This window comes from Haliotis asinina, chromosome 3 (assembly GCF_037392515.1).
Source record: "Haliotis asinina isolate JCU_RB_2024 chromosome 3, JCU_Hal_asi_v2, whole genome shotgun sequence".
In the NCBI taxonomy this organism is placed as follows: Eukaryota; Metazoa; Mollusca; class Gastropoda; order Lepetellida; family Haliotidae; genus Haliotis; species Haliotis asinina.
This window is the reverse complement of record NC_090282.1, coordinates 34,767,690-34,781,087: the sequence shown is the minus strand read 5'-3', so window position 1 is coordinate 34,781,087 and position 13,398 is coordinate 34,767,690. Positions and strand designations below refer to the sequence as shown.

The 13,398-nt window shown below is 33.7% G+C and overlaps 1 protein-coding gene across 2 annotated transcripts in view; it reads right to left on the bottom strand.

The window, feature by feature from the left end:
- Nucleotides 1-13,398, bottom strand: part of LOC137277858 (dual specificity tyrosine-phosphorylation-regulated kinase 4-like) — a 42,492-nt gene that overhangs the window by 16,317 nt on the left and 12,777 nt on the right. Inside the window, exon 1 of one of the 2 annotated variants that reach the window (XM_067809824.1) lies at nt 8,174-8,789. The exons of the other annotated variant lie outside the window; for it this stretch is intronic. Coding sequence (XP_067665925.1) covers nt 8,174-8,227 — 54 coding nt within the window. The 5' untranslated portion in view covers nt 8,228-8,789. Of the gene's footprint in view, nt 1-8,173; nt 8,790-13,398 lie in introns of those variants that run through there. 2 annotated transcript variants of the gene reach the window in all.

The window sequence follows — 13,398 nt, the reverse complement described above, 5'->3', positions numbered from 1 at the left end:
CCAATCCAGCTGAACAGATTGTATTACTCCATATGAATACCAAGAATCAGGCAAAAACATCTTCAAATTCATTCATCCCTGATGTTACAAATTTTCAAATCCAGCTATGTAAATTTCCTATTGAGTCAAATATTTCCATCACTCAGATCTTTCACATAGGTAGATGCTTTCTTTCACCCAATTGTTCCACCCCAAGGGAAAAATGGTCCAGTGCAGCAGTCGAAAGTGTAATAAGTGTGTTGGGAGTACTTCCAGTACCCTCAACCTGACGAAATGAGGCTTTGCTAGAAGGTGAAGAACTTATATATACGAACTAAGAGTGCAGTAAACATCCTACTTTTCATATTCATAAAAATATTTTCACCTGAATATAATCATCCTAAAATCATTTTGATGTCTTATTACTGGCGTCCTTAAGTTGTTTATCACCAAAGTAAAAACACATATAGATAAGTATGAGAGAATATGTGAAGTGAAGACAAAAAGTAGGTGAAAAAAAGAATGTTTTACATCTATGCAAGAAAACATATGGCCAATGATGGGATGAGAAAAGATTAGTTGGGTAATTTGGGCAACATATCAAGCCATTTCTACTCATGTGCAGCCAGTTGCAATAATGAGTTGATACAAGTACAGAAAGCAGGCTACTCTAGTGCTGCTTCCTGAACTGCTGTACCCCTTCACAATTTACATCCTCACCAGAGGAATCTCTCATGCGTTTAACAACAAACCCACCTGTCTCTGGATCACACATACAGATTTCTACACAAATGTATGGCTGCATCCACTCAAAACTGATGTTGCCTGCTAATATCCAAATCCTGATGTTTCTCTGTCAGTACTATTTTGTCCTGTTTGTATACATTATATGTTGTGCAGATATGAAAAACACATATACAAACATCATTTCATCATAAAATGATATCTAAATACAAAGGTGCTGATAATTGGAAATAAAATGTCCTTATTTAGATTTAATTGAAAACACCTTCAAATATGGAAATAAGTCTATTCATCCTCAAAATAGCAAAGAAGCTTTTTTTCACAATAACATAAATACCTATCGAAGTTTAAGAATTAGGAACAGATACAGTCTCTTCCCTAAAATATCTTTCTATTATTAATCTTGTTTGTGAATTATCTTTACACTTTAGAAAAGATTTAACAGTATGCATAATATATTACTCAATATTTACACTAGAATGTAGTGATGGCATATTCATAAAGGTCAGTATTTGACCCAAATTAACTCTAATTAATTAGACGTTGTTAAACATTCCCAAAATACAATCTAAGATGTCCCAAGTCAGGTTATGGCAACTAATTTCTTTATAGTTTTGAATATGTGACTTGGTTTGAAATGATTCCACTGATTACAGTACTAGAATACCTGTAAACATAGGAATGCACACATGTTACAAGGAACTTACAGCTCTAAACAAAGAACTGTTTCCCAGTTTACCAGCCATGGGCATTTACTGTAAGATCCTCAGAATATCTATGTTATGATTTGACAGGTTACAGAAATAGAGTAACAGATTATTTACTAGCCTCTATATAAACATTGCCTAAAAGGTTGTTGTTGACTGGTGACTTTGTGTACAGTTTATTTATACTGCATGTTTACAGTTTCTTGCACAAACAACACCTATGTTTTTAAAGAGGCAATAAATACTCATTAGAATGAAACAAAATTGATTCCTTTCGAAAACAAAAATCAGGTAAGATAGTTTACTTGTATGTTACAAATATGTTGGGTCTGGAATTTCCAAAACAAACCCATTTTCTTGTTTTCTTTGGATGGATGAATATCAACAAGTTATCACATTGATCAAATAAAGATACAAGCATAGAGAGGTTTTCTGTTCACAGATAGGATATAATAACAGAAACACTTGTAATGGTCATTCAGAGGTTATTCTATTCAATATTGCAAATAGCCTGATGCACAAAACTGAAAGTATAACAAAGCTCAATTATTATGACCTTTCATAAAGAAAGGATTTAACTAACTTAAGAAAATTTAAGTTTCTGTAAAAAGATACACTATCCATTCACCTGCAAGTAAAATAACTGGCTCCTTGTTGTCTGGAAACAATATTAACTTCCCCCTTCAGTTGACATGTTGTCATCAACAGCTGTCCATGAAATTAAGACTGATCTCTTAGAGTAACAAACAACTACACCCAACATCACTACTTCAAAATAAAAAAACCACTATCAAACCCCATGATGAAAATCCTTTTGCTCTAAATCACTACTCCTCATCCTCTTCGCTGGTAGAACAATCATCTTTGTAAAGCCCTTTTACTATTAGGTTGGGAGGTCAAACTGTTTCAGCTCCAAGTTATTCATATGCTAAAACATGCATGTTGAGGATGACACTGGATATGCACACTTGTACCTACTACCATACTTCCAAGTTTATATTGTTTCCATTAACCCATTAACCCAGTTTAGAAAATAGCCTCACCATACCAATAAATACATTCCATATTAAAGGTACTGTTTGAGCTGCCCTAAACAGTAAGTAACAAATACCTTTCCTTCTTTGTTAATGATTAAATAAGTAACAAATACCTTTCCTTCCTTTCTAGTGATTAAATTGTTACTAAAGCGATATATTCCTTCTTTTGGTTATCTCTAAATCTTCTTTGTTCTCCCAACTCTGAAAGGAGAGTGGCTGTGAATAAATCTTTTCTTCTTGTCTTTTTGAGCAAACAGAGGGAATGAAATCTCAACATTATGATGTCCACTTTTTTTAAATAATAACACTTATCTTTCCTTCATGTAAAATACTTTAGTTTAATTGATCAATGATGCTTTACAAAGTTTCCTTGTCAACTGGAAAAAATATTACCTGCTGCCATGGTAACCACCAAACTCTCTGCCAAGAAGTTGACAATCATATGACTTAAACAATCGTATGACATCATAATATGACACATGCAGTGCACAGAGTTCGAAAACTCTTATGATTAGCCTTGTTTGAGTTCACTATGTAAATATTTATTTTACAGACTAATTTACCTAAACTATTTCATACATTGTATGCATACATTGAACATCATTAACCATTTATATGGCAGTTTTAGGCTCATCAGAATATGTTTCACTGATTATAAAAATCCAGTCTGTTTACATGTCTTACAGTCCTTAGAAATCTTCACACAATATAATGTACATTTAACATAGCGGTAAGATAAATATGTTGAATGCTTCTACCTGGAGCAATACAGTCTGATGTACGCCTCTTTGTAGCGGTGTCATCACTCGCTTATTGGCATGGGTGACACTATTACAAACATACATCAGACCATATTACCCTCGAGAGAAGCATACAACTTACATAATCTGTATTGAGTATATTGCTTCGTTTACATGATGCACTGGAGCTATGCAAAATAGTCAACCTCAAAAGGACAAAAGTTGAGTGAATAATGATAACATACTGAAAATTAAAGAAATTTTCCATTCCCTGTAAATGCATTAACATTGAAAACATTCCTTATGCCTAGTGCCCATGGATTATAAACTGCAAAAGAATGCACACACTGGAAAATTGAAAATTACAAAAATGACAAACATAATGAAACAAATGTAACTATGTAAGATCTAAAAGATGTGTGATATCCATATCAAATACATCACAGTTGAATAACTGCTTCTCATTTCTTTCACCATCAAACATGAGCGTTCATTCTCTTTTGAAAATGTAATTGAAGTTTAGGACTCACATATATTCCAATACATTCATTACTTATTCACATACTTATTACAATCATAGAGAATTACATTTATACCTGTCTTAATCTATTAAATCATCTTGAATGAATCCTAGAAATCATGGATGTTATAGTAATGGAAATATTATAATGCAATATTATAAATACAGAGTTCCTCATGTTTACACACTTGAAAATGAAATTTTGCACTCGTAAAACTACAGTAAATTAAACATAGCAGAATGAATAGATGTTGTAATAAAAATGATAATACCATAGAAATAACACAATTTCATGTGATTATGAACAGATCTTTTGACAATATCAGTGATACAAAGTGGAAAAAATGAAATTGGGAAGTTTGTCTATAGTACCAGTTGTGAGCTATACACTGTATGGCTGTAATGGCAAGTGACTGGCAATACTCAACTTTAATCTTGATAGATAAAGGAGAACTGCCCATAGCAATATAAATATTTATAATTCTCTCTCCAATATTGATCTTGCACTATTGTTGGTGTCTGTATCATGATAAAGTACTCCCACCACTGGTAAGTTGGTGACCTTATGCCTATAAATGTTTGACCCAAATAAACAAATCTGGAGACAGAGAACTCCTATCATCACTTTTTACCCCTGCTAAACACATTGAGTTGACTATAGAAAAAACACCCCAGGTTGCTCAACATACAAACATAAATAATCAGTGTATAGCATATCGTTTAAGATGGGTACACAAAAAAACATATTTCTTTGTAACTCATTTGACTGTCCCTTCAACAAATCCATTGTTTCATATTTACCTTAGTTTAGCTAAAACAAACGCTGTTCATGACTAGGGTCATTTTGTTTCCTTATGAAACTAGAAAAAAGTGACTCATCAATCCTACTTATTAGGTGATCCTCAGAACAAGACGTCTTCACATATAAAGGATCACTCAACCCAAATAGTTTCAACATTTACAAGTATACATTTCCCACATCAAAACAACTGTTGAGCACTTGGGAGTCATTTATCTGAAAATGTATTGTTTTACACCCTGGACTAATGTATCCCTAACAGTAAGTGTAATGTTTCAATGGCATGCTACGTGTCATTAAATCCTAATCCCCCAAGACCTTAATAATACCAACACTGTTATTTATGTCATGTAATAATAGTGATGTTTTGAACTTATTCACCTGCCCCCATTTAGTAACATCTGAAACACCTCAAGCATCACTGCTACAGTCAAGAAGTATATGCACGACTTGTTTCTAGTGTATTCAATAAAACCAATGATCCTTTAAATTCCTATCCAAATAACAGGCAAATTGTGTGCACAGCCAATATTTTTTCATAAATCAGGGTGTGCCAATAAATCAATTAATACAATTATGTAATACAATCCACCAGTGGTGGCTTGGAACTCCACCAGGCATTATTCATTACTGGATTGCACACAGAACAAGGTTAGAACTATAGCAGGTTATTTGAATCTGTTTGCCTCACTGGGTAGCATAATACTTTCAGGAAATAGCCTTATAGATTACTGTGACTACAAACAGTTTGTCATTTGTTTTACATTATGCTAAATGCAAGTCAATAATGTTTGTGACACACACTTACATTTACAGAGATTCTTAATTATTAGAACAAAGATTAAAACCAATTTGGTGTATAAAATACAGAAATGTTAACTTTCAAATAATAATTACCCAACTCAGTCAAATAATGACATTTGCCTATAGTTGGTAAAATTACAATAGTTAAAGTGCATAGACCTTAGATATTTATGTCCACCTACAGTTTACTTTTTCAAAGATTGAAACAATAAACAACTAGTTTGTTTCCTGCATAGAATCGTCAAAATAATCCTTCATGTTAAAAAAAGCAATTCAAAGTTACTGATCACAAAAAACTTAAACTTCATTACAGTCTAAGTAAACTTACCCTCAGTACTTTCGTTACACTCCACTACTGAGTCTAACGAAACCTTATGGGAGGTTGCGTGAGGTAACCTTTGAGAATGACCAATCAAAACACAGCTTACCAAATCGTGAAAGTGGACATTCGCACACACCTTTTGAACTTTTTATCTCGAAAAGGTTCGTACCAGAACGATTCTGAATGCTTCCGGGTGATGCACACGGAGCACGTTATGACCGTGGCAACGGTAAGTAAACAGTCGCTGAAAATAGTGTTTTGGGCAATATTCAAGGATGTCATCTAGCGGAAATATTAGCTAATGGTAACTATGTCAACACAAACCCCAAAGCGTATATACTGCAGATCAAATAACTGTGTTATATGCGGATTTTTGTTTGTGGAGAGATCTGTGTCAGTGACCTGAGTATTTTGAAAGTCCCTCCAGTCCCTAAATAGTAGCCGTTGTCTGATTGGTTAAATCTATGTAACTATCTTGCGTTTAATTGGATGGTCATTGGTCACTCAAAGGTTACCTGACGCGACCTTCTACTAGGTTTTGTTAGAGTCAGCGGTGGAGAGCAATGAAATACACTGAGACTAAGTTTACTTAGAGTGACTTAAATCTGACATGTCATTATGAAGGTTGGTTAAATGTGGTAACAGCAGGTTCTGCCTTGGAACACTTGTTTCAGATAATATAGGGTTACACCCTGTTAGCACATACAATACTGTTTACAGTTACAGGAGTTCAAACAGTTCTTAAAAAAACTTGAGAAAGTAACTTGTCCTGCCTAATTTTCCACAGTCAACTAAGATACCATTATTTGATTGCCCAAAATAAAAACTGACTTATCCTGGGCATTGGGCAATGGTATTTTTAACCCATGAGTTAAAAAGTGATATTTAACCATTACTTTAACTGATTAATGTTCTTTGTACGTATGTAGACATTCCTCACAATAGTAGTAGCAATATCTCCCAATATCTACATCAGTTTCAGACATTGGTATCATAGAGAGCAGAATACAACCAAATGCTATTGAGCCATCTTGCAGTATAGATTATAGATAAACGCGAGGGTTGTCCTAAAGTTACATTTATCAAATTCAACAATATCCAATCCTGTCTCCATGGTGTCATGATTCAGTTTACAATTTTACATACTGGTACTAAATCATATTGCAAATGAACATTCTCAACTTGGTTTTTGTTTTTTCTGTTTGGAAACAGTTCTAAGAGCAAAATCAATGAAAAATTAGCTTACACTTGGTGCTGAATTCAACTATACATTTTCAAACATCAACAGCAAATTCTTTTTTTTTACCTTGACAGCACAAGTAGGATCTGTGAAGTGATGGGTGACTGACACTGACAACTAACAGAAAGTACCTTGAAAGCCCAAATGTCTGATTCTGAACAATAAGTTTACCTTGTAACATTGTAGGCTTTAATTAGTCTATTATACCATTAATGTAATGACATGATTTTTACATACAGAATTCATGTTAACAAATTAATATTCTTAAGAAAACACTTCTTTGAACTTAACTCTTACGGGAGTGCAAGACAATAAATATTCATAGATGTTCATTCATGGTAGAATAATTACTATCAACCTTTATTTCCCACAGAGCTAGAAATAACCATTAAAACAAATATGCACTTGCGCAAATATTGCTTCACACTCACACATACACAAGCATATTGATTATCTCAGGCATACAACATTGATGATGTCATTTAAATCAGACTGACACTAGATCTGAAAAATGTCACACAAAAAAACATCTGAAGATTGTATTTTTCTATAGAAGAGTGCAAAAGGATTGAGAAATATGAGTAACTATTACATAAGAAATTACTACACTAGCATGAAACATAGCATTCTATGAAACTCATATCAGAATTTGTGTATTAACCTTGTACGCCCTCAAGAAATGCTTAAAAATTCTTAGACTCATTTTGTATGCTCATAGAATACCTGTTAATTTCCATTTACAAACTTAATGAAAAAATACCTTTTCAACACATATGAATATGCATATTCAACTTATTGCAGGCACATAATTTTACATTTATCAAAACCATCCTAAAAGAATTGGATTTAATGTTTTGTGATAATACAAGTTGCATGTCAAGAAAGCAGCACATACTAGAATACAGCCACACCAGTATTGTGTTACCACCAACATTAATCATAATTGTACCGGTAACCTTAAGATATATTCAGAGTTTGTATTCACAGTGGTAAAACAAGAAAGTAGCTACTGTAGATGTAAAGAGGACTATGTATACACTGCAGTATCAAAGTATACCTGAATAAATGCTAGCCGAATTAGCCAATACATCAATGTTATGTGCTAGCTGACTTTCTGTACGACTTCCCTTTGACATGTGTTAATATGTCTGAACACAAATCTTGTTAGTGTAATATGTCATCAGTGTCTTTTTTTGTAATAGACACAATACACGGCAATATGTTCTGGAACTCTGGGGCATAATTTGTAATGAAAAGTCCTTGGTTTTATCTATTTCTTACCTTATGAGTTATCCGTCTTCGATAATCAACAACAACAGGAAGCTTGAACTTCATATTGACTATATTGTATCTACTTCAGGTGTGCCTACTTTTGCCTGATCCAATTGCAACAAAACAATCCTGTGTATCATTATCCAGCCAATGTAACACGTCCTTACTGACAGTCATCACAGCTTGTCACGAAATCCCTTTAGTGCTGAACATCAACAGTGAGATGAAAGTTTCTACCAAGAATACCTTTGAGTAATTATTGTGGTGCAATAAAGACCTTCATTATATAGTTCAAACAAGACAACACTTAAAGGCTGAATGAATATATCTCCCACAACAATATGAAATTGGATGTGGCTGACTGAGCCAATAAGCATTCAAATAATAATACTTCAATCCATCTATTACCATCCAATGAAAGATTCCTTCCAGCACATATGATATGTGAGTGTCTGGTATATCAAACATTTGTTCTGGGACACCTACTTTGAATTGCAGTTCACAAGCTTCACGAAGGCACAGGTGTGGAACAAGAGATCAGTTTTTGTTAAGAAGTAACAACAAAGAACAGGCTATTATGAGTTCAGGTTGATGAGCCTGTTGTCTGCTGTCTCTTTGCAAATCTGCTCAGGCAAGGGAGTAAACACTGTAAAATAATAGACTTCAACCCAACATATTCAGTTCATATAAATGAATTACAATGTGACAGGTTCTTAACTGATATGAAACAAGACAGGCACAATACTTGAGATTTGCAACACTTAACACATTTAAATAAGGTATGTGTGTGTCATGGCTTGTCTCCTATCCGTGTGGTATGGTGTCTATTGACTTTACACAACTCAGTGCGATCTCATTCCAGCATGACATTACAGCATACCTCCCTGTTCGATCATTTCCATGATCAATTGATTCACTGTTAGTCAGGTAACTAAGGCCACAATGAGATGACCATTAGAATAACTGACACCTGACAGTGCATAATTTACAACAGATATCAAATTCAAGGTGATATAGAATATATATATGTGATTGGGAGAGAAGTTATTCCTACGATATCTATTTCCACACATTAACTGAAAAACTCTCAATGTTGAAATGTTGTTGAAGGATCAATGAATTGAATACTGAATTGAGTTTGTGATCAGAGAGTAGAATACATAAGCACATCCATACATACACAGAATACTAGAGAGAAGAGTCTGAGAATGCTCAGCAAAAAGCATACATTTGGGTCAGATGTACATTTATCTGCAATAATTTGAAGCGGAAAATATTCTGCATAAAGTAATAATATACTGCAGGTATTACATGAAGACCTATACAGTTTGTATACCAGATCTATAATCACAAATGTAAGATTTCATGTACCGGTAATTAACAAGAACTGTGTTTACATTTTTGGCCAGATACTTTTAGATTCCTCTTGAAAATAGAAAATGGAACTGTTAATGGCTTACATGGATTTGTTTAAATTTGAATGAAAATCTGCACAAACTTAAGTACATACCTTCATAATTCTGTTTTCATGAAATATTTGAGAGATTAATGTTCTTTTGTAAGAAAACTTGACACATCACCAGTGATAAATATCCCACCTTTCGAACATAATATGGATTGTACATCACTGATTCAACTAAACTGTTAGCTGACTATTGAACATTCACATCCAGTAATATTCAGCCATAACTTGAAACAGTAACATGCTAAACATTTTCAGCCCAAACCACAAAAGGAACCAAGAGCCAAGACGTTAATCCAAGATTAAGATTAGTGGCAATGATTCAAATATATTAATCTGAACTCCTACTAGCGCTGGGTTCTTGTAATGATAAGCTCATTACAGAATCCAAGTAGCTGAAACTTGCTGATTGCTTGTAACTGACAACATGTACAAAACCTATTTCTGGCAAGAGTACTCTGCTTGTGTTAAGACTATTTTCCATTAATCCATTGTTTACACAAAGAAGTGCACAAAATGTTTCAGCCACATTTCTCTCTTTTAATAAACTAATGTATTCCGTTTAACTAACATAAAGTTCTAAATGTCCTCTTTGGTGTGATATCATTTCAGTCATACTTTTCAAAATCTAAACAAATTCTTCAACATGTTTTCCTATTTCTTTGCTTTCTTTGGTTCTTTACTATGAACGTAAAATATGTTCTTCAAGATAAGGATGAATGTTTTAAAAAAAGATAAGCGTCAAGTAAATATCCTATTGGAATCTGTACCAAACAAAATCAAGGCTCCATATCCTTCTGTGATAATACTAACAGCAGGTCACTTGTCTTGCAGATACCTACTTCTAACTGCAAAAGTTTCAGAACACATACATTACCTGGTTAATGTATCATCATATGGCTAAATACATGATAATAGCTCATATACTCGCAGTGATTTAGAAGTTGTTTGGAGTGAAAAATTCAGCTATAACGGACATAAATTACGCCAGTGGTTTCCATGAGGGCCCAAAATATCAATTCTGCATTCATCATTTTCCTGCATAACACAGACAATAATAGCTTCACTGATTAGCCACAGCAAAAGTTGTATAAGAGAGTACTCTATCAAATAAGTCTCCATAGTGATACACTAACACTGAAATCTACAGACAAAGAGTAAAAAAATGGCTTGTGCAAGTAAATTCCCAAGGAGTTTGCACATAATGACTTTGGGGTGTATTCAGTCAACCCATTGAGAGCAACAAACAACTTAGGGCAGAGCACTTTACAATGAAATATTGGTGCAAGATTTTATGCAAATAAAAGAAATGCCCATTACATTTTACCCAACAACAATTTGTACCTTGTTTCTCGTAAATATGAGCAAAATCCATTAATTTGTATCCAACAACAACAATTACAGTCTTTAAAACCTTTTTACTACAAGCAATTACATTGTTTCATGTTAGTAAATGCAAGATCTACTAACATATTATTTACAAACTAACAAACACTACCCACATACATCTGGAAATTTGTTCAACCAAAGGACTACATATTAGTAATTATGTTTATCTCTCATCTTCACTGACTCCATTTCGGAAGGCATGGTCAGATTTATGCCTTTCACAGATTAATCATCAAACAAACCACCATAATCCAAACAGATCAAAAGAAGAAAGAGCCCTCAATTGCACTGTAAATTTGACATTACATTTACAAAAAAAATCTCTAAAAAGAAAATAAACAAGTCATATAAAAATATCTGTCCTTGATATATCTTTCAGTCTTTCATATGTTCTTGAATGGTCCAAAACTGATTATGTTAATCATTTCAGCCATCACAGTCTCACATGTGTACATAATTCAAGTTGAGCTTCATCAAATATACATGTCACCATTACGAGAACGTGCATCTCAACACTTACATTTGAGTTGGCCTGCATGACCATTTTCATATGTCTGTGTCTGTATAGTGCATTGCCAGCTGGCTACCTCAAATCCCTACTTCTCATGAAATTACCCACAACAATGGTGGCAAAGCCAGAAAGTTAAAATATTATTCATGTCATTACATGTGCATTGCTCTTACTGGGTCCTTCAACCCATAATAATACCGTACATGTTCTAATCCATTACTTAACAACTTGGCAAATCTGCCACAGCCATTCTGATGGATGCATGCTAAGTATTTAGAATATGTGTCTGTCAAAAAAACTGCATAAAAATAGCCAAGTAATCCAACGAAGAAATCTTTCTTGCAATAAATATTCACTTGTCTTTTTATGTATTAACAAATTAGTGAACATCAACATATTTCCACGTGTCTCACTTAACTGAATAAATATGGTTTTTATGCTGTATTAGAGATGGTTGACTGCCTCTGTGCTTAGGAAAGTAACCCTCTTACTTAAATGTAATAGAAAGTACAATAGCTTCATTCTAAACAGTAAATGGTCGGTGAAGAACAAAGGACCTGGGTATCAACAACTAAGGGATTTATCAAGAATTACGGGATCATAATTGCCTGATTCAGAGGCAACAGAAACTATATATAAAACTGTTATACGCACACTTAAAAGGTCATTTTGTATCCACAAATCACTACCAAGAGTCTTTTTACAGGTAGAATCAGAAGCAAATTATAGGTCATTGCCTGTAAAGTCTTTTGGATTATCATATTGTCATTGACTGCAGCTTAGAGAAGGAAGAGACATTGATCAAGTGCTTCCATATTCCTTACGAGGTCATTCCTTAGTTCTGAACTTCTGACATACTAAATCATTGACAATGTAACATTGTCAGGAAAACAAGGAAACATCACAACATAATGAACAGTAAGTAGCACATTAATAAAAGATAAATTTTATATAGTATTATAAGTTATAAAGGGAACATCTACAATAGAAAATCTAATGAGATACATAGTAAAACAGATTTCAGGTTTTCAGGGATACACACATTTTAACAACTTCAATACACTATAAGAACAACCTTCTTAATTTCTCAGGTAAAAAAACATAATCATTATTGCATCATTTATCCTTTTTATCAGTCTGACCCAATGGGTGTGAGGTAGAACAAACCTTCAGCAACCCATGCTTGCCATAAAAGGCACCTACGCTTGACATAAGAGGCAACTAACGGGATCAGGTGGTCAGGCTTGCTGCCTTGGTTGACATAATTATGTCACTGGTTCCCAGTTGCACAGATTGATGCTCATGCTGTTATCATTCTCACTCACTCACTCACTCACTCACTCACTCACTCACTGTTTATCAGTCTAGTTACTAGCTTGTCATCCAGTTATCTTAACTGTTGGTTGTATAATTAATTTTATGCCTGTATTTGTCAGTGAAAACCAGCCATTCACATACCTCAAGGAGACACAGAATGAAATTAGTGATTCAGTTAGAACATTAATTGTTAGACGAGAAGATTGTGGATGCATACAAGGTATCATGTCATCCTAACTCTAACATCTGTAGCATGCGCAGATAAATCCTGTTAATTTAAATATGATGTGGAACACCAAGTTATTCAAGATATAAACGATAGCAATAAAAATTGCCTTGTAGTTAGCTTAAAAGTGAAAATAAAAAGGAATTACACTAACATATGTTCAAAGAAATTAAATAGTTAGAATTATCAATGTATTGTTGTGGCCACTGCAATAATGTTCAAATCTTCCCAAGTCAATATACCATGAAGTCTCTGCAGTTACAAGACATGACACAATATCACATTCCTTAATATTAATAGATACCATACACAGAAACATAATTATTGCA